The sequence below is a fragment of the Eptatretus burgeri genome, chromosome 1 (assembly GCF_056783735.1).
Source record: "Eptatretus burgeri isolate ZD-2024b chromosome 1, Ebu_testis_v1, whole genome shotgun sequence".
In the NCBI taxonomy this organism is placed as follows: domain Eukaryota; kingdom Metazoa; phylum Chordata; class Myxini; order Myxiniformes; family Myxinidae; genus Eptatretus; species Eptatretus burgeri.
This window is the reverse complement of record NC_140961.1, coordinates 156,959,461-156,981,778: the sequence shown is the minus strand read 5'-3', so window position 1 is coordinate 156,981,778 and position 22,318 is coordinate 156,959,461. Positions and strand designations below refer to the sequence as shown.

The following is a 22,318-nucleotide window of genomic DNA, read 5'->3' as shown; positions in this document are numbered from 1 at the left end:
AATCTGTGCAGATTTATAATGTTTAACAAAATCTTCCAGTTCTGGGTTTGCAGCAACGGCAGGTTCTCTCAAGAGTCTCTGCCGACTTTCTCAATGTTAATTTTCCGTTTGTTATATGTCCCGTTTTAACAGTTTATTTTCTCAACTACATGTTTCTGTGTGTTCCTAGTTCAGTTTTGCTTCAAAAATCGTGCTATTTTGTGAGTTTTCATCGGCCATGTCTTACTGGGTTCCTTGAGGCCTACCCATCCTTCCCCTCTTGGTGTGTGATCGTTTTTATTTGTGTTCTCTCCTGATTATCTTCAATTCCTATTTTCCCCACTTTCCCAATGACCCCCATCCCACCCAACTAAACACTGTGTTCCTTGTCTTTAAAAATTTAAAAGAAAAGAGAAACCCCCAAAAAATACCTTTCTCCCTGCACACCCATGAGTCCCGATCATTCTTCTTCGTCTTCTTCCGCCTCCTTCTGGCTGCACGCCATCTTTATTCTAATTGAGCTGACCCACTCCCACCATTACCTTCACAATTTCTTCCTGCAACTTTCCATTCCCGAATCTTACCTAATCTTCAAAAAAAACATCAAAAATTAATAATTTTCCTTTTATCCTTTCTATATATACACGTCATGTAACCACGTGTCTCTCTTCCCTCTTCCTGATAATTTTCATTGAAGCAGCAGCTTCACACTGTGTTTACCGTTCCAAATTCACCATAAACCTCCACGATTTTACTTCAAGCTTCCCTTTTCCGAATATTAAGCGATCCTCATTTAAAATAATTAAATAAATTCACTTTTGACTATACACCTCCCATAACCACATGCTTCACCCACAACCACATGAACTGTTTCCACCCCCTGTGTTTACCGATCCAAATTCTCCATTCAACTAAATAATTATTCTACAACCTTTCCATTCCCTAATGTGATGAAAACTCTCTCAAAATAAATAAATAATAATAATAATAATAATAACAACAATAATAATAATAAAAACGATCTCTTTTATTGCTTCATCTTTCTCTTCCACACGTGTGGTTCTCATTACTGTATCATAATTCACGACTCTTCTTATAGCCTGGTGTTGGCGTAGGGTAGCTGCTTGCGATCCAAAAGGTCCTGAGTTCAAGCCCCGTTAGCCACTTGAATTAATACACACCAGGAGGCTGACTCAGCCTGTCATCCTTCTGAGGTCGTCAAAGTGAGTACCAGTGTACTGGGCCGGTGTATACCCCGGTTAAAATAGGTGTACCATATCCCTGTGTCATAAGAGGCGACCAGGGTTGCTTCAGGAAGGGCATCCGGCGTAAAACCTGTGCCATAAAACCTGTGCCAAATCACTCTGCGGATCATACGGATGATCCGCTGTAGCGACCCCTAAGGGGAGCAGCTGAAAGAAGAAGAAGAATTCACGACACTACCTATATTTCAACAGACTGCCCTCAATTCAAACTTTACCTCATACCTTGCATAAATCTCCATCTGCTACGGCGTTTCTTCTCTCCATTCTCTTAATTCACCTTTATTGCATCCATCAAGGAATGCCTTTAATCGCATTTCTGAACTAAAATGTAAAATAACCCCACTTTGCTCCACATGATCGCTTTCCTTCAATCATCATTATTTTTCAATTTCAATGCCAATTCACCCCTATCGCCCCTCTCACCCCTCCTTCTTCTTCTTAATCCTCTTCTTCTTGCGTATGGAAGCTTAGCTGCCGGAGTAGCTATCATTTATTGGAAGCAGGACTGTGTTGCTGATGTAGTGCCCGTCTACCACTACACACTGGTACTCATCTTGCTGACTTTGTAAGGATGACAAGCTGAGTCAACCACCTGGTGTATTAATTCAGCGGCCAACGGGAATTGAACTGAGAATGCTCGGATCCCAAGCCGCCACCCCAACAACAAAGCCAACAAAAGGCTTACCCCTCACTCTCAAAGCAACCATCACACTCTTCCACCTCAAAGTTTCCCTAACCTTTCTCAAAAACTCACGCCCTCACCTTTCTCACTCAAGTATCCCCACGCCCTCTTCTCCCACCATTCACCCCCCCTCACCCACTTCTCAAAGTTGCCCCTCTTCACATCCACAAAGTTGCCTCCGTCCCCTGCCCTCTCATCTCCATCTCCTGTCCTCTCACCTCCATCTCCTCACTTCAACTCCTCAAATCCTCAACTGCATTATGCCTCCTCCATTGTACCCCCCTCCCCCATCACCACAGAGCCTTTTCTTCTCCTCATCCAGCCCCGTCCCCAAGCTATTCTGCAATCACCCACACGCTTTCAACAACTCTCCTAACCTTCCCCCATCCTCCCTTGTCCTACCCTCCATCTCCCCTCCAATTCTCTGCACCCAAAGCCTCCTCCCCTCCCTCTTCATTGACAGTGTGGACATTAAATATCCGGGGCCTTCGCTCAAACCTTTCAGATCTTTCCATACAGGTTGCCACTGACAAACCAGACATAATCTGCCAAATATAAACTTTCCTCCCTCAAGGCATCCCTTACTCCCTATTATCTCTCCTTGGTTACTCCCTCCTCCGGTATGACAGACCTGAGCCTCGTCCTGGTGGAGGAGTTGCTCTCTTCATCAAAGACTCTATTCCTCATCTCCATGCACTGCCCTCACTCCACCACACCCGCAGGAATACCTCTGGCTGCAGATTCCCCTCTACTCCCACCTCATGTTTATGTGTTTACTGTACCGTCCACCAAACAGTGATGACTCCATTTACACCCCACTATCCTAAAGCATGGACCAACTTCTATCTTTTCATCTGAACTCTCTCTTCCTCATATGTGGTGACTTCAATTGTTATCATGCCAGTTGGCTAGGTGTGGGTACCTCTCTCACCTGTCATGGTACTTCAGGAAAAGATTTCTGCAACTCATTTGGACTGACTCAATTGGTCAATTTCCTGGCCCGGATCTTAACCAATGGTACTCTATCTCTTATGGATCTGATGTTGACAAATTTCCATGAAAACTTATGATGTCCTTCATCCTCTCCAATCGGTTCTTCTGGCCACATGCTTGTAAAAGTGGACATCTCTCTGGTTCTATCACAGAGCCACCTCAGCGCCGTCGAGTCTAGCATTTCACTAAAGCCGAATGGCAGTGTCTCCAATAAGCCAGCAAACTTCGAGACTGGTCTCCCATCGCTACTTTCTCCAACATCAACTCATCCTGGGAATTCTTTCAAAGAAACTTTCTCTCCCTCATGCACAGATTTATCCCCTCTCATCTTGAGTTGTCATACCCTTCCTCACGCCAGTGGTTCACTGAAGCTTGTAGCGAGGTAGTTGTCCTGAAACAACTTGCCTTTACCTCATGGAAATCAAACCCAACTGAGGGTAATCTCAGTTCCTGCCATAAAGCTTTGAACAAGTGTGTATCTACCCTCAGGAGAGCCAGAAAACAACATCTTTCTAAGCTCAAGTCTGAAATCTCAAACCTCTCTCCCTCCTCCACATCCTGGTGGCATGTAATCTAATCTGTTTCTGGTGTATGTTCATCCATCCCCTTCCTTACCTTAAATGGCTGCACTGCTGAAACCGCACAAGAAAATGCTGAATGCCTAAACTTGGTGTTTGCATTTAAATAATGTGTCTGCAACCCAGTACTTTCTGCAACCACCTTACCCAGTCAAACCCAACTGTCCCTGGACTCTGTGTCCTTTTCTTCTGACAAGGTGGAGAGCTTGCTGTCAAACGTCGACTCTGATTATGCAAACGGTCCAAGATGGCATCAGCCCACTTGTCCTAAAAATCTGCTCCTCTGCTCTTGATCACCCTCTCTCTGTTCTATTCAACCTCTCATTTGTTCAAGGTCATCTGCCATCTGTTTGGACATCAGCAAACATCAATGCCTTGCATTAAAAAGGTGCAAAAGCAGATCCCTGCAACTACAGACCAATCAGCCTTCTCGCAATCATCAGCTAGGTTATGGAATCCATCATCGCTTCAAACAGTAAATCCTTCCTCTTCTCCAATGGCTTGATTTCTGATCATCACTTTGGTTTCAGACAAGGTCACTTTACACTGGATATTCTGTTCCTGCTCTCCCAACAATGGATGGAGTCCCCCAATTCCGGACATGAAATCAGAGCCAGATCCCTAGACGTATCGCATGCTTTTGAAACGATCTGGCACCCTTCCCTTCTCACCAAACTCTCTTCCTATGTATGCAATGACATCTCCACTCATGGCTCGCAGACTTCCTCTCCTGTCTCAGTTAACATGTGGCTCTAAAGGCCCGGTCACACCTTGACGTTTTAACCAACGTATGCCGATTTTTTAATTTTTTTTCTAAAACGCTGGCACACATTGAATACGTTATGGGTAAGTTTTGATAACATTGAGAGCACGCTGAAAAACACTGCCATACGTCGTTGTACGCTGGCTTTAAACGTTGTACTTTTCGGTTGTCCTCAAATTTTTTCATGCTTGAAATTTCACGACGTATGCCGGCGTATGACTCACACGTTCCGCTACGCTGGCCACAAGTTGTATGCACGGTCTGCGATCGTTGACAGACGTCAACACATGCTACTTGTAAGTTAATCATAAGTTGAGACACGCCGAGGTAATGTTTAGCATACCCGAAACTTATTTCTAACCTAAGATTAACGTGTTGTTGGCACGTTACGCGATCGTTGCCACACGTCGACAGACGTTACTTTTAAGTTACTCATAGGCTGAAAGACGTCGGTATAATGGATCGTCCTTGCGTCAGCGTCCACGGCCACGGCCAGGACACTTATTTGCAGCATTCTTCAAACTTTTCTTCGGCATGACGAGGATGTTCACACTTCGATGTCTAGCTTGGCTATGATTCCAATTGTCCATCGGCAGCGTCTATTTAAAATAGTCGAGTTTGAGCATTTTAACACGTTCAGAAGAAACGCTTCAAATTTCCAAACCCCAGCGTCAAAAAACAAAGGCGAGTGACAGCAATTTAAATCGTTCATTGTAAACAATGAAAATATGTGAGTGGTACCGTTTAAAAGTCGTTGAGTGTAAAAAAAATCGAATTGTTGAGCGCAAGCGTCTACTTTCAATAGTGGGGTTTGAGCGATTTAACACGTTCAATAGAAACGATTAAAATTTCCAAACCCCAGCGTCAAAAAACAAAGGCGAGTGACAGCAATTTAAATCATTCATTGTAAACAATGAAAATAGGTGAGTGGTACCGTTTAAAAGTCGTTGCGTGTAAAAAAAATCCAATTGTTGAGTGCAAGCGTCTACTTTCAATAGTGGAGATGCAGCCATTTAAATCGTTGAGTGGCAGCCTATGAACCTATCCGTGGACACGCGGACGCAAGGAGGATCCATCATAACCCACACCCTCCCCCTCACACTCACCTACTACTGCCATCATGAACAAACTACTACTAATACTAATACTAATACTGATACTGATACTGATACTGCTGACATGGACATCGACTAAAAAAGGAACTCGAAAACACTGTTGGGTTCCCCTTTTATGAGCACCATTTTTATATACCAATTCCCAAAACCGCTGGGAACACGTCTTTATATGGCAGTTGTAAGTTAGAAACACGTTCATTTATTTTTTTTTTGTCGACCGGAAGACGTCATTGGAATACGTCTACATACGTCGATGTGTGTTGGGACTACGTAAAGAATTGGTTCAAAGCACGTCAAACATAAGTTAGAAATAAGTTTCGCGTAAAAAAGACATTACCGCGACGTGTTTCGACTTATGAGTAGCTTATAAGTAGCGTTTTTGGACGTGTGTAAGCGTCCACATATCATGTGTAAAACTTATCCCCATCGCATGCGGAACGTGTGTCATATGCCGAGTACGTCGTAAAATTTTGAACATGTTTAAAATTTCTTGATGTACCCTACTTACTACGACGTATGATAGCGTACTTTGGCGTTGTACTCACGTATACCAAACTTACTCGTACCGTATTTGACGTGCCCCAACGTTTTAGACACATTTTTCTTAGGTCGGCATACGCTGGCAAGATCGCCAAGGTGTGACCGCAATGTTGACACTTCCATTTCTACGGCAGTTATGATTCGAATCGTTGTGCGTCAGCCTTTTAATAGGCTACGTCACGACATCATCGGCGATGCGTGCAACGCGCTATGCCGAAGTTAGACTATCGTTGGGCATCGGTTGTGTAGGCAGACAACAGGTTCAGCATTCATTGGTATAAGTTATCTATAACACAACGAAACGTTCTTTGTCCATTACTAATATGTTATGCATACGACCAACTCGTTATGAATACGTCCGAATCTTAAAAAAAAAAACATCAAAAGTTCAACGTCAGCCAGCGTTTTACATACATTTTAATATGTTGCCATCGCTGGCTAAAACGTCAAGGTGTGACCGGGCCTTAAATGGCATTCTTTCATCCCCTCTTCCTTTCCAGGCTGGAGTTCATCAAAGCAGCATTCTGGGCCCTGTTCTTTTTCTGGTTTACATCAGTGATCTCTCAGACTCTCTGTAAAATCCTCTATCTCTTTGCTGATGAGTGCACCCTCTGCCGTGCCATCTATCTTCCCTCAAACTGGCAAGCAGCAGCTTCTTCCCTCACTACAGATCTGGGTAAAATCACAAACTCTTCCAACACGTAGAACATCTCTTTCAATCCGGAAAAATCTCCAACTTTCACTATGTCTCTCAGAAAGGACCACTCAGAAAAACCCCCATCCACTTTCTCAACAATCCTCTGGAATAAGTCCTTTCTTTCAAGCATCTGGGTCTCACTATCAGCCATGAGCTTTCCTGGGAAAGCCACATTTCCAACCTGGCCTCCAAAGCCAGTCGCCGACTGGGAATATTCCATCATGGAAAGTCTTTTCTCAACCCACCTGAGCTCCTGACCACATACAAAGCTTTCGTCTGCAGCATGATGGAGTAAAGCTCTCCCCTCTGTGCTGGTGCTCCTGCCTCCCCCTTTTTTCGGCTTCATGCTGTGGAAGCCAAGGCATTTCAGATCATTTGTAACTCCTGCGATGAGGCTGAGTCTTTGGGCTCTCACTTCCTCACTGCATACAGGTCGCTGGTCTTTCTGTCTTCCACCATCTCTTCTCCAGTCTCCCCCCACCCACCCCACTCTTTCTGAGATTTGTCCCCACCATATTTCCGCAGGGCTCTCAAGGTCCGCAACAAACAACCTCCTGGTTAGACTACCAAAATCACGAATCACTGCTCACCTTCACTCATTCATTCGTCTTTTTTCCCTACTTTGGAATAAACTCCCTCACTCTGTTCATTCCCATTCTTCCCACCAGGCCTTCAAAAAAGCTGTTCACCACCACCACTTATCATCCCCCATCCAAATTCTCGATCTGTTCTACCCCCGTTAATCCAACCCAAATCCATCTCCTTCAAATTTCCTGCTTTCCTTTCTGAAAGTCCCTGTAATGTCCATTTTGTGTACCCCATGTTCCCTGCCGCATCCCTCTCCCTTCCACAGATCTCCTAATTCCTCCGTTCCCCATTGTTTTCTCCTTTCCACTCCCACCCCTCTTGTCTCAATCCCCGTTGCTGTGTGTTGTGTGTTATCTCTCATCTGAGCCTTGACAAGGTACACAAAATAAAAAATACAAAAAATCCATATGCTGTATGCAAATAACAAAAACCTTCTAAACTATAACGACAACCTTTGACGTCACGACATCAACAGATATCCTTCTGCTCACATTATTATATGATTAAAATATTTGTGCAAAGTTTGATTTAAATCCCTGAATCGTGATGTAAAATATTAAATATGAAATCATGACGTCATAAGGAAGCCACATATGACATCATCAAAATATTCACCCTTTTTTACCATGGGGAGTAATTCACATTTGCCAAGTTTTAATTTTTTTCCATGAAGCGGTTTCGGAGATACAGAGATTCTAAATTTCCCCTTTTTTCCAACATGGCTGCCACAACACGGGACCAATGACGTCATACATATGACATAAACATTATACATGAGTAATCACATCCATGGTGAAAAAATTGTGAAATTCCTATGGTTAAAAAACAGAAACCATGCCGCTGCTTTGATTGGACACCAGACCCACGATGTGCTCTTTATCAAATCAAATTCATAATGGGTGGCCGATCGCATCTTTAGTGTTTCAAATTGATCAGATAAGTTTATTTGTCCAACATGGTTGCGAGACCATGTGACGGTTGATGTTTAAATTTTCAACCAACAGTCCCCATGCTGAGTCGATTATATTAAAAAAAAACATTTCTCTGAAACCGCTTAGCCTTTCATTGCGAGACTTTGCAGTGATGATCCACTGCTCATGCTACAAATATTTTAACAATTATCTCATCAGTCACATGATGTGGCAGCCACATTGGTTTTAAAGAAGTAATTAAACAAATATTTCTCTGAAACCATTTAACCTATCAATACAAGAATTTTAAGGTTATGATCCACTGCCATTGCTGCATACAATTGACTTAAAATGATATTAACAGTCACTTCGTGTGGCAGCCATATTGGGTTCAAGGAAAACATTATAATAATTATATTTTGGAAAATGCAATAGCAATTGATTTGAAACCTTGCAATTGTGATTCACTGCTCTTGCTCCATGCGATGCGACATGTTTCAAATTGATCTGTTAAGCGCTTTTGGAGAAAAAGTTTTTTTTTTAATTTTCGGTTTTTAAACTAACATAGCTGCTGACCACGTGACCAATTGAATTGAAAATTTGGACTCTGCCCAAGATTTGTTGAGGATCACATATGTGAAGTTTCGTTTTGATCAGATAAGTTTCGTTTTTGGATCCAATATGGCTGCCACACCAAGTGACTTACAATGTCAGAATTCCGAGCACATTCAAACGAAACTGGGGTTTTAAATTTTTTAGGTCAGAAATACGATTAAAGACATTTCTTGATGGATGCAGTAAAGGCGAATGAAGAGAATTGAGAGAAGAAACGCTGTAACAGTTGGATTTTTTTGGCAAGGTGTGAGGGAAAGTTCGATTTGAGAGCAGTCTGTTTAAATAGAATAGTCGTGAATTATGATACAGTAATGAGAACCACATGTGTGAAAGAGGAAGATGTAGCTTATTAGAGATAGTTTTTATTATTATTATTATTTTTATTATTATTGTTTTTTTTTTGAGAGAGTTTTCATCAGATTAGGTAATGGAAAGGTTGCAGAAAAATAATGAGGTGAATGGTGAATTTGGATCGGTAAACGCAGGGGGTGGTAACAGATCACGTGGTTTCATTCACTCTTTCATTCCTCGTTTTTCCCCGCCTTTGGAATATAGTCCCACACTCTCTTCAATTCCATTCTTCCCTCCAGATCTTCAAAACAGCCGTTCACCACCACCACTTATCTTCCCCATCTAAAACCATGATCTTTTCTACCCCCGTTAATCCACCCCAAACCCACCAGCTTCAAATTTGATTCCGTCCTGAATGAAAGTTCCCTGTCATGTAAGGTGCTGAAAGTCCCTAATATAAGGTGCCCATCTTGTATACTCCGTGTTCCCCACCCCAACCCTCTCCCTTCCACAGATCTCCTAATGTCTCTGTTCTCCACTGTTTTGTCCTTCCCACTCCCACCCCTCTTATCTCCTGCCCCCGTTGTTGTGTGTGTTATGTGTTTGCTCTCATACGAGCCTCGACAATGTATTGAGAAAAAAAAGAATAAAAAAATAGGATGACAGAGTTGGTTTGGGGAAAAAGGGGTGGGGAGCGAAGTTACAAAGTTGAGTTTGAGGGACTTGTGGCTTTTGAGCAGGTGGGGGTAGTTGAGGAATTTGGGTTGAGAGATTGTTATACGATTTGAATAAAGTTGGAGCGGAGCACAGAGCTTTGGTGTGGTGGTGGTGGGGGGGGAGGGATAGGAGACACAGTTGTGAGTGGGGTTGAGGAGTAGGAAATGTATGTGTGTGTGTGTGTGTGTGTGTGTGTGTGTGTGTGTGTGTGTGTGTGTGTGTGTGTGTGTGTGTGTGTGTGTGTGTGTGTGTGTGTGTGTGTGTGTGTGTGTTGTGGTTGGAGGGGGTTCAGAGGGTGGATAGTCCTCGCAATTGGGTCCTCGCATTCTTTTGGGTCCTCATGTTTTTTTAGCCCATTGCGGTCTTTTTGGTCCTCAAGGTCTTTTGCATCTTTGGGGTGTTTTGGATCCTCTGGATGTTTTTTTCTTTGGGTATACCATAGTGTTTTGCATCCTTTGCTTTCTTTGGGGTCCCCTGGGTCCTTTTGGTTAGTTTCCTCCTCTGGGTCTTTTGGGTCCTTGGGGTCTTTTGGGTCCTCTGTGATCATCATAGTCTTTTCCATTCTTTTTGTCATTTGGGTCCTCAGGGTCCTTTGGGTCTTTTACGTCTCCGGGGTCTATGGGTTATTTTGGGTCCTCAGGGTATTTTGGGCCTTTTCAGTTGTCTGGGTCTTTTGGTTCCTCAGGAACTTTAGGGTCATTTGGGTCTTCAGAGACTTTTTGGTTTTTCCTTCCTTCCACATGAGTGCTGCTTCATCTGAATGAAGATTTACACACTGCCTTTGAAGTCATGGTACAGCGCGACACAACCATTTATACCAGTTCACTGGTACTCATTTTGCTGACCTTGGAAGGATGACAAGCTGAGTCAACCCCACCTGGTGTTAATTCAGTGGATTTTCGTGCTCGAACTCAAGACCTTAAGATCCCAAGCAAGCCACCCTAACCACTAAGCCAACACCATCTGAATCTTTTGGGTCTTCGGGAAATTTTGGATCTTTTGGTTACTCGGGGACTTGTGGGTCATTTGGGTGTCTTGGGTGTTTTTTATCTTTTGAGTCCTCATGGCCATAAGGGTCTTTTTGGTCTTAAAGGGTCTTCAAAGGTCGAAGGGGTATCAGCCGTCTAAAGGGTAAAAAGGTACAATTGAATCGTGAGCATTTAATGATCAGACGTACGTATTTATAGACACAAAAGGTATGACACACACACACACACACACACACACACACACACACACACACACACACACACACACACACACACACACACACACACACACACACACACACACACACACACACACACACACACACACACACACACACCTCATCCATTTATAGTAGATTTACAATGGACAAGAATATCCTCACCTATTTTCGTCATTTTGTCCACTTCATCAACATTTGGAAGTGTTTCGATAAAGTCGAGACAATGCCCTTTTTTCTCCGCTTCATCTGCAAATTGAGCGATTCCTTGTTTTCCATAATCATCATTATCTTGTAATGCTCCCAGGAAAACCCAATGGAAATGAGACACAAGGCGAGCCATTGCCGTGGACTGGAAAGCATCACTCGGTACGGTGCGAAGAAATGATGGAAAATCCTTCTTGTTACTTAGGCATTTGCAAGTTGCTGCATAACTTACCTGAAACATATAATGTGAAACAACATTTCATTTTCTTCATTCATGATTTATTTTGGTGAGGACAAGGCAAAAGGAACAAAAGAGGAGTGGGGAGTGGGGGGGAGTGGAGACATCATCAGCAGAGTTGAATGCCAAGGTGGAGGAAGACTTTGACAAAGGGGTGTGTGTGTGTGTGTGGGGGCGGGGGGGGGGGGGTTGGGAACTCAAAAGTAATACATGAGATTTTCAAGGCGGTTACAAAAGGAACGTTTGGAAAGTGGGATGCAGGAGGGATTGGTTTTTTGTGGGATGAGAGATTAATGGGTGTAGAAAAGGTGATGTTTTTCAATGGGAGAATATCTGAGATGGTGGTGATCAGCTGTCTTGAAGACCTGGAGAGAAAAATGCAATAGAAGAGAATGTAAAAGTTGGTTCCACAGGCAGGAAAAAAGAGGAACGGTTGAGTGGACATGAACAGCAATCCTGGATTTCAGTAGTTTCACCAGAAGGGAGTTGATGGTGGATCGTGTGTGCCATGCATTAACCTGGTGGCGACAAAGCAAGGAAAGAGCAGACGGGACAAGATTAGAAATAAGGCGGTAGAAGAGAGAGAGACCACCGACCGATATGCGATGGGAAAGTGATAGGCCCATGGCCTCAGCTTCAATGCGTGAAATTAAATTCCTTGTTTTCCACTGCGTCAATCTGAGCATGGTGAAGCAGGGGAGCCAGTCCATAGAAGAAAGCAGTACTCCATCAAGCTGTGGATGTAGGCCGTGCAAGTGCATAGCAAATCAGGTGTGCCAAGGAAGGACTTTATACGAAAAGAGATACCCAGTCGGCGGCTGGCATTAGAGGCCAACTTTAAAATGTGGCTTGGCCAAAAAAGATAATGGCTGATTGTGAGACTGAGGAGTTTGAGTGACTGTTCTTCCCCAAGAAAGTCGAGAAAGTAGATAGCAGCTTGTGGTTTCATCAAGTCTGAATAAAGGGAAGAAGCTGCTGTTATAGACTTAGTTGACTGGAGCATTCATCACCCGTGATGTGCCAAAGTTTGTTCATGACAGAAAAATCAGGGTCTTATCCAGACAACCAGTTGCCTGGTTAACTTATCCAGCTGCAACCATGGCTGGAACCATGGTGTCAAAATGGCTGGCTTAGACTCAGCCACTTTAACATCAGAGTGACTGATACCCTTTCTGCAGAGATAGATGGTCATGGCTCTTTCCTGTCTTTATGAGAGATCCTCCAATGCCGAGACATCCAGTGACCCAACTGACTGAGCAGTGGCCCACCACAATCAGAACTTCACAAAGTCCTTCAGCTGCTTTAATGACATGCCAACCCCCCTTACACCCTCTTCAAGCTCGATTTTTCTAATGCCATGAACAAACTTTGGTACACGATGGGTGTTGAAGGTTGATGTCAAGTTTCATCGGAATTGTGTGCGTCATTTCTGAGAAGAAAGCAAATATCTCTTTGAGGTCACCCCCACTCCAGTAAATTCCCTCTGTAGACTCCCTCAGACAGTGATTTTTTGTTAATGCTGTGAACCAAATTTAGAAGGTCGTGGGTGATGAAGGTTCTGGTCAAGTTTCATCAGTATTGCATGTGTAGTTTCTGAGAAGAAAGCAAATACCTATTTTGGGGAGCAACCGCCATAGACCCCATTAGGGCCCGATTATTTGTTTAATGCCATGAGCAAACTTTGGTACAAACATGGTGATTAACATTGTGGTAAAGTTTCTTCAAAATCGTATGTGTAGTTTCAGAGAAGAAGTTGAAAGTATTTGTGGACGGACGGATGGTCGAAAGGAAAGATGGATGGATGGACTGACAATGGGCCATCCCAAAAGCATAAATATTTCCTCTCCCTGCCGTTGCTCTCAGTCCTACATCATGGGAAAAATAAACACAATAGAAGGACAATCTTCGACGTCACGATGACAACAGATATACATACCTCCGCCCATATTATTGCAGCATTATACATACTTGTGCCAAGTTTTATTTAAGTCCCTGAACCCAGATTCAAAAATTTAAATAATTGTGGGTGTCAGACCATGCGTCTGATCTGGTTGCAAATTAAAACATAATTTCCCTACAACTGCTAGATTATAAATGTGGAGTTTCATGTCAATCGTTGAAGCGGTTCAAGAGAAATTATTTTTCAGTTTTTCTTTCATTCCAATATGGCTGCCAGACAATGTAACTTATCAATTATTCGTGAACACCCTTGTATTTCCAAGACTTGGGAACATGTTTGTGAAGTGTCACGTCAATCTGTCCAGCCGTTCTGGAGATGATTTTTTTTTTTTAATATTTGAGGGTAAATTAAATATGGCTGCCAAACCAAGTGACCTGTGGCATCATAAGTGGAGAACGTTTTGTTCTTCATGGATCGGAAATCATATCTGCAAGGTTTTACCTCAATCTGTTTAGCCGTTTTGGAGAAGAATATTTTTTAAGGTTTTTACATTAAAAACAACATGGCTGCTGAACAACATGACCGATTACATCATCAAATTTTTTTTTCTCCCCATCCAATTTAGCCTGAGATGACAGTCAAAAAATTTCATGCTGATCAGATAAATAATTATGACGTCATAACGAAGCCACCTATGACATCATCAAAAAATGACAATTGTTTCCAATGGGGAGTACTTCACATGTGCCAAGTTTCAATTATTTTCCATGGAGCATTTTCAGAGATACAGAGGTCCAATTTTTTTCCTTTTTCCAACAATGCGACTGAACCACATAACCGATGACATCATGATTATCAATAAAATAGTCTACAAGAGGAGTTGCACCAATATTTAAAATTTCATATCAATCGGATAAACAGATGCAGTCAAAACAGAGAAAACAAAGAAAACAAGAAAAATAGCAATCAGATATTGCAGACCCTCACCAGGATTTGTTTTGTGTGGTGTTCATGTCTTTTTGTGTGGTGTATTTTGTGTTACATTTATGTACTGTTGTGTTACATAATTAATAAGAGACAAAATGAGAACTGCCACTTTATAGCTACTGGCAGTGATGAGTGAGTAGCATGACGTCCCACTTTGATGGAACCCTGCTTTGATCGGACACCTGACCCTGACCCAAGACGTTTATTATTATTATTCAATTGAGTTTATAATGGGAATAAAATAAATTTAATTCAAATCAAGGGGAAGACCAAAGAGGTACAGTCCTGCAATGGAGTAATCAGAAGGAACCCAAACAAGCAAAAAGCAAAGATGAAGTCATCAGGTGGAACCTGGATGGGATTCGGGTTTCAGATGCTACTCCTCGACCACCAAACCCATCCAGGCACAGCAAAGTGAACCTTATTTTTTAAAAATGTAAATAATAATAAAAAAAAACTAAAAAAGACCCAGATCCAAAAAAAACAATTCTGGCTGCCAGACCATGCGTCCGTTCAAGTTGAAATATAAAACATATATTCCCCATCATTACTGTATCATAATTGTGAAGTTTTACATCGATTGATTCAGTGGTTCAAGAGAAAGAAGTTTTATATGAACTTAACTCAATCCAATATGTATGCCAGACCATGTGACATCAATTTTTCGTGAATACTCTGGAATCCCCAAGTCTTGAGGAATATTTATGTGAAGTTTCCCCTCAATCTCTCTAGCCTCTCTGGAGAAGAATATTTTTTATAAGTTTTAGGGTAAATCCAATATGGCTGCCAAAACTTGTGACATATGATGTCATGTGTGTGAACCTTTTGTGCCTCATGGTTAGGCAGTCATATGTGTAAAGTTTTGCCTCAATCTGTTCCACTGCATCAGAGAAGAAAATTTTTGAAGGTTTCAAAAAAAAATTGCAGCCAAATCACATGACCTATGACGTCATCAATTTTTTTCTGTGGACCATTTTCTCCCAAGATCACCCTCAAAATTTTTCATACTGATCATTTGTAGTGTTCTACACATGCAATTATGTTGTCATAACGAAGGCCCCTATGACATCATAAAAAATCACACTTATTCCTCATGAGGAGTACTTGCCATGTGCCAAGTTTCAAAATTTTATTTGGTGTAGTTTCAGAGATATAGAGGTCCAAAATTTTTCCATTTTCCAAGGTGGCTGGCTTAAGATCTTAATGTCTTGAGTTTGAGCCCCTATTGTGTCGTTAAATATCACCAGGTGGGTTGACATGCTCCCAGCAACAATGCAACCAGCATCCACAGGCTGCATCTGAATATTTTTAATCATGAAAGAAACAAAAATAATTAATTTATAGAAGGGCACCTGGTAGAGTGCATACCTCCACCACCGAATGCCTGATTCACGAGAACATATCGGGCCCAATACATTTATGAAATATAATGCTGTATATCGTTTTTGGCCCTATCTCTCAATGGTGAAGAATCACTTAAAAATTATTGTAGCCGGATACGGACCCAGATCTTCACCAAAATGTAATCAGTTCATCCTTGTCACACACCCAACCTGTCCACAAAATTTCATCCGAATCCTTGCACAACTTTTTGAGATATGCTGCACACAGACATAAACAAACAGACAAACAAACAGACAGACAGAAAGGGCTGAAATCATAACCTCCTTCACCTTCAGTGAGGAGAGGTAAAAAACGTGATAAGTTGATAATGCCTAACGAATAGATGATGTACAGTGACTACCCGTGCAAAAGATATCCTACCGACACAACAGTAAGTCCACTTTTCTTTCTCTTTCTATTTCTGTAGAAAAAAAAATATGACTTTCAATAGTGTCAGTAGGATATCTTTGTTTATGTCTTTGTTTCTGTCTCTATCTACCAGAGCCCAGGAAAGTGATGGCACTTACCCCAAGCTCAGTGGCTCTGTAGGTCTTGGCTAACAGTCCCGTGTTGTCTTGTGTATGTCTCTGTATGTCCATGCATGTGTGTGCAGCACCAGTACGAGCCTTAGATCCTGCAAAAACAAAGGAACAGAATAGTGTTCTATGGAAAGGGTGGAAAGTGTATGGGGGTGGGGGGGGGGCGGAGGTGGAGTTTGGTAGTGCTAGGGGAGATGGAAATGATGAAAAGATAGACAGAGAGTGAAAGGCAGAGCGAAACAGAGTGAGTGTAAGTGTGAGAGTGGGAGTGAGAGCGAGAGTGAGAGATGAGTATGAAATGCCAGTGAGCGATGAGAGGTGCATGCCAGGACAATAAATAGGGATAGAGGCGATAGGGGTGGATTGTAAAAAAGTAAATTTCCCATTATGTTTCAAAACTTTCACCACATAATTATAACAAATACAAAAACACAAGGTCAAAGCTTTTGTAAAAATGCAATTATAAATATTGCATAAAAACATGATTTGTTTTGTCAACATACCAGTGGAACGTAGGATGGACCAATTAAACGACCAACAATAACAGAGAAGGACGAAGTGGCACTTCCGATAATAGATCTTGGTTGACAGATATTTTCTTGCGTTGGTATCACTTCTGAACCAATGAAATTTACTGTGGGTTTGACTTCTTTGTGAGTATTAAAGCAGGTATCATAAATCATGTATCCAAGAGTTACATTTGGAAGTAGTAAACTGTTGTTATTAATTTCTTCAATCGCAAATATCATCCCCATAATGTAGCGAAATTCTCTGTTTTTGAAACTGATGGTAGAAAATACTTGAATCACTAAATACATGAATGCTTCATGGGATTTTTTTCATATTGAGATTGTAATTAATTCCATGTTCAATAAATATTATTTTGCTCAGATTTAAACCACAACTTTCTGTTTAGAAGATATGACACCGAGTGTTTAAAAAGAATTTTAACATTCAACAAAATACACAAAATAAACAATTCCACTACAAAAGGAAAAATAAATTTTTCCATTCTTAACTAAACTTTTCAAAAAAGTATGTTTTAAAGGAAGCTACTTCTAATCTAACTCATACAAAATAAACAAAGCTGCACATAAATGGATAAAATTAGCCTGGAAAGTACAAAATATTGGATTTGAAAAAGTGACTTTATAAAGTACAAACCAGTGGATCTGGAAGATGTTAAGGAATTATTTCTGCAAAAATAAATGAGAGCAAAATAATTACTTGAAGCAATCCGGCTGCCGGGGTGATTCCCTAAACGTCAAGACAGAACTTAGTTTGGTTGAATGAACACCGAAAAACCCAGCAAGCATGATGTCTCCTTGCTTAACAACCCTCTGCAAATCTTGTATTTCCATAACCTTACATTTCTCTTTCTCAGGCACTGCTGCATGAAGGCAGAACAAAATGAGAATATTTAACAAAAGTAGATGCTGATATTTGGTAGGAATAGTTGGACTGCATCGCCATGAAAACATATCCACACATTTTATCGGCATCGTTTTGTTTGCTCACTCCCTGATTTGCACTTAACACTAATTTATAGACTCATTCCAAGATGTGAGTCAACATTTCAGAAAAAAAAATATATATACATAAATATATATATATACATATAGTTTTAGCACAACTCCATCAGGCAGATTTTCAGGAATATATATAGATTTACAAGGTAATGTTTCATCAACATAGTTATTGGTATTACATGTTCATGAAACATTTATCATCAGCCATTTGTAAGATAATTAAATCCTTAAATTAAATTGAAAGATTAGTTTCTCCATCATTAATGTTAATTTACTCAATTTTGATTAAACTACATTGGTTTAGTGAAAATTAAGCCCAGATTGTGGAGAGAACACAAGAGATTATGCAGCTGCATTTGAAGTTCATAAATAATTATCATGTAGTAGAACAGTTTCAAAGTTGCATGAATGTTGCACATCATTTTTCTACTCCATGCTGTCGAACATCAAGGCTCGTAGTGGAGTATTGATAGAGTTTAGGAATAGAGAAGAGCCTGAAGTTTCTTCCTTGTAGTGGTTATTTCATCAATTAAATTGTGCAGAGGGTTGCTGGCAGAGTGATAGGTGTCTAAAAAAGGAAGAAAATCCCAAACACAAAACACAGCTTTCCCTCAACAAACTATGACCTTTGCTCACGTGCCATCCCTGATATATGTTGAGGGGATATCTGACTTGAACTCACAAAAAAATATGGCAATGCAATCAAACTTGACAACAGCTATCTGACGAAGACAGGAAGAAGAATAGTGTCATGATTTCATGAGAATACAAGACAGAAGATTTAACCATCATCCTCCCAGCTGGAGAATTTTAGACCACAGGCATACGAGTGCATCGAGAGTAGAAAAATCGTGCAAATTATGATACAAGCATCAAATTTGGCATTTCTGTTATGCAGGGCTTTCTGATCAAATCTGCCTGATTGGCCATTTGAAAATCCAAATTTTGAAAAATTTGAAGTCACAGCTGGCTGAAATTCTTGAAGCGCAAGTGAACATCCCAGACAGAGAACCAAGGGGAGATGCAGTCATCATTGATGGCTCAGCACTTATCAATGCCCCAACTCCACGCACTCCAAAGATATTTGATGACTATGCTAAAGAAGACATCATCCCAAAGGTGGAATCCTATGGTGCCAGGTAAGAGAGGGTGGATGTAGTGTTTGATGAGTACAAGTCAAGTCTGAAGTCTGAGGCAAGGTCGAAAAGGGGGCAAGGAATCAGAAGAAAAGTGACAGGAACCAGTAAGACCCCAAGTAACTGGAGAAGCTTTATTCGAAATGACAGCAACAACACTGAGCTGTTTCACTTCCTTGCGGAAAAGATGTGTGAAGCACAGACGACAAGCACAGTCATTGTCACAAAAGGAGAGGATGCCATTAGCAATGCAAGGATGTCACTGGATGCCGTGTCTCCATGTTGTCATGAAGATGCTGACACTCGAATATTTGTACACGCCAGGGATGCAACAACGGATGGTAGCAAGTCCATTATCATTAAGGCTAATGGCACGGATGTACTAGTCATAGCAATATCTGTACTGCCATCCTTACAGGAACTAGGTCTTGAGAACATGTGGATTGCCTTTGGCTAAGTTGCCAAGGTACGATGGATTCCAGTCCATGAGGTAGTTTCTGCAATAGGGCCTGAGAAAACTAGAGGGATAGCATACTTCCATGCGTTCACTGGATGTGACGTCGTGTCTGCCATCCGCGGTAAAGGGAAGAAAACTGCATGGCAGACTTGGAACGTCTTTGATGATGTTTCTGAAACATTCACCAATATCAGCCAGCATCTAACATTGATTCGTGATCTTGACTTTTTTAAAGTTTGTTTTTTTTTCAAATTTTTTAAAATTGTGATTTTCAAATGGTCAATCATGCAGATTTGATTTGAATCCCCTGGAGAACAAATGTGCCAAATTTGATGCTTGTATCATCATTTGCACGATTCCTCTCAAAAATTGCTGTTATCTGCCCCACTATACATAATGATGTATTATTTCAATATTATTATGTATGCCAATGGAGGTGAAGGAGGTTATGTTTTCATCCCCTGATTATTTGACTGTTTCTTTGATTGTGTGCAGGATATCTCAAAAAGTGGTGAATGGAACTGGATGAAATTTTCTGGACAGAATCGGTGTGTTCCAAGAACAAAGGGAATATATTTTGGTGAAGATTCGGATCCCGATCAGACTACTAGAATTTTTTTTAATTGATTCTTCACCATTGATATAGGGCCAAAAACTATATATAGCATGATATCTCAAAAAGTTGTGGTCGGATTCGGATGAAACTTGGTGGACATCTTGGGTGTGTAAAAAGGACAAGTTGATTTGATATTGGTGAAGATCCGAATCCGGATATGAAATGAGAAATATTGAATTTATAAAAAAGATTATTCACCATTGAGAGATAGGGCCAATAACGATATCTAACATGCTATTTCAAAAATGTTTTGATCACGATATGTTCTCGTGGATCAGGTATTATGTGGTGGAGGTATGCGCTCTACCGAGTGCCCTTCTAGTTTCCATGATGCATTTGATGTTTTATTAATGACTCTGTTGGGCAGAGCATTGGTTCTACAGAAGCAGTCTCCTCAGCCATTGGGTGCAATCCTCGACAGGTCACCTCTCAAACCCAGGATACCAGCAAGCTGGCACTCATTTTGCCGACCTCAGATGGATGACAGGCAGAGTCAACCCCACCTGGTATTAATTCAACAGACAAGTGGGGTTTGAACTCAGGATCATAGGATCCAAAGCCCACCACCTTAGGGCGTTCCTGTGGCGGCCATATAATTTTCAAGGCAGACGCAAGGTGCCCGCAAGGCGACCGCAAGGCAGCCGCAGGGGCGACCTAAGCCGAACGTGCGGCTAGACGGACGGTCACAAATGGGTTAATTTTTTTTCCCATTCTTTTGTTTCGGCTTGTCGAATTTCTACTGCGAAAGTAGAAATGAAAAAAGTTATAACTCCGCGTTATAATTCTGCGGCGACCTTACGACCTGTAAAATATAGCCAAACGGCGTAGGGCCACCCTGAGGCCACCACAGAAGCTCTGCGGCCACCGCACGTTTCTGTCAATTCAGAGGGTGTACAGCCGCCGTATCCTCGCCGTAGAGCAAATGTGACTTAGGCCTTAGGACAGCGGCTTGGGACCCAAAAGCCCCTGAGTTCAAGCCCCGTTGAGGCACTGAATATATATATATATATATATATATATATATATATATATATATATATATATATATATATATATATATATATATATATATATATATATATATATATATAGTTGTATAACACCAGGGGGTTGACTCAGCCTGTCATCCTTCCGAGGTCGGTGAAATGAGTACCAGTGTACTGGGCCCGGTGTAGGCCCCGGTTAGAATAGGTGTACCATATCCCTGTGTGTCGTAAGAGGCGACCAGGGTTGCGTCAGGAAGGGCATCCGGCGTAAAAAACCTATGCCAAATCATTATGCGGACAACAAAACGAATTTCCATTCCGGATCGGTTGAGGCCCGGGTTACCAATGACCGGCAGCGGTACCGGTGGTCAGCAGGGTACCAGTGGAAATTGTGCTACTGCTGGGCGAAGGAGGAGAAGGAGACGGGAAGGCAAGTCCGGTGGCAGTGGGAGAGGGGGAAGGGTAGAAGTGTGGAGGTGAGAGTTGGAACTCTGAATGTTGGGACGATGACTGGCAAGGGGCGAGATCAGCCAACTGGCAAGTTGGCTGATATGATGGAGACAAGAAAGGTGGACATACTGTGTGTACAAGAGACCAAATGGATGGGGAGTAAGGCTCGGAGCATTGGAGGTGGTTTCAACCTGTTCTACAATGGTGTGGATGGGAGGAGAAATGGTGTCGGGTAATCCTGAAGGAAGATTATGTCAAGAGGGTATTGGAGGTTAGGAGAGTGTCTGACCGAGTGATGAGTGTGATGTTGGAAATTGAAGGGGTGATGATGAATGTCATCAGTGCATATGCCCCACATATGGGGTGTGAGATGGAATTTAAAGAAAATTTCTGGAGTGAGTTAGATGAAGTGGTGGAGAGTGTATCCAAGGATGAAAGAGTGGTGATTGGAGCAGATTTCAATGGGCATGTTGGGGCAGGGAATAAAGAGGATGAGGAGGTGATGGGTTGGTACAGTCTCAACAAGAGGAATGTGGAAGGGAAAATGGTGGTCGAGTTTGCAAAAAGAATGGAAATGGTAGTGGTAAATATGTATTTCAAGAAGAAGGAGGAACACAGGGTGACGTACAAGAGTGGAGGAAAGTGCACACAGGTGGATTACATCTTAAACAGGAGATGCAACCTGAAAGAGATAAGAGACTGTAAGGTGGTGGCAGGGGAGAGTGTAGCTCGACAGCATCGATTGGTGGTCTGTAGGATGATTTTGGAGGTGAGGTTGAGGAAGAGAGTGAGGGCTGAACCAAGGACCAGATGGTGGAAGCTGAAGGACCAAGACTGTTGCATGGAATTTAGGGAGGAGGTGAGACAGGTGTTGGATGGTGGTAAAGATGGGTGGGATGATTGGGCAACTACAGCAGAAGTGGTGAGGGAGATAGCTAGGAAGGTACTT

General features: G+C 41.9%; 1 protein-coding gene across 1 annotated transcript in view; it reads right to left on the bottom strand.

Annotated features, from left to right (window-relative positions):
• Nucleotides 1–11,877, bottom strand: part of LOC147035834 (extracellular calcium-sensing receptor-like) — a 29,749-nt gene extending 17,872 nt beyond the window's left edge. Inside the window, exon 1 of the mRNA XM_085869704.1 lies at nt 11,107–11,877. Coding sequence (XP_085725830.1) covers nt 11,107–11,389 — 283 coding nt within the window. The 5' untranslated portion in view covers nt 11,390–11,877. The remainder of the gene's footprint in view (nt 1–11,106) is intronic.
• Nucleotides 11,878–22,318: the final 10,441 nt, after the last annotated feature.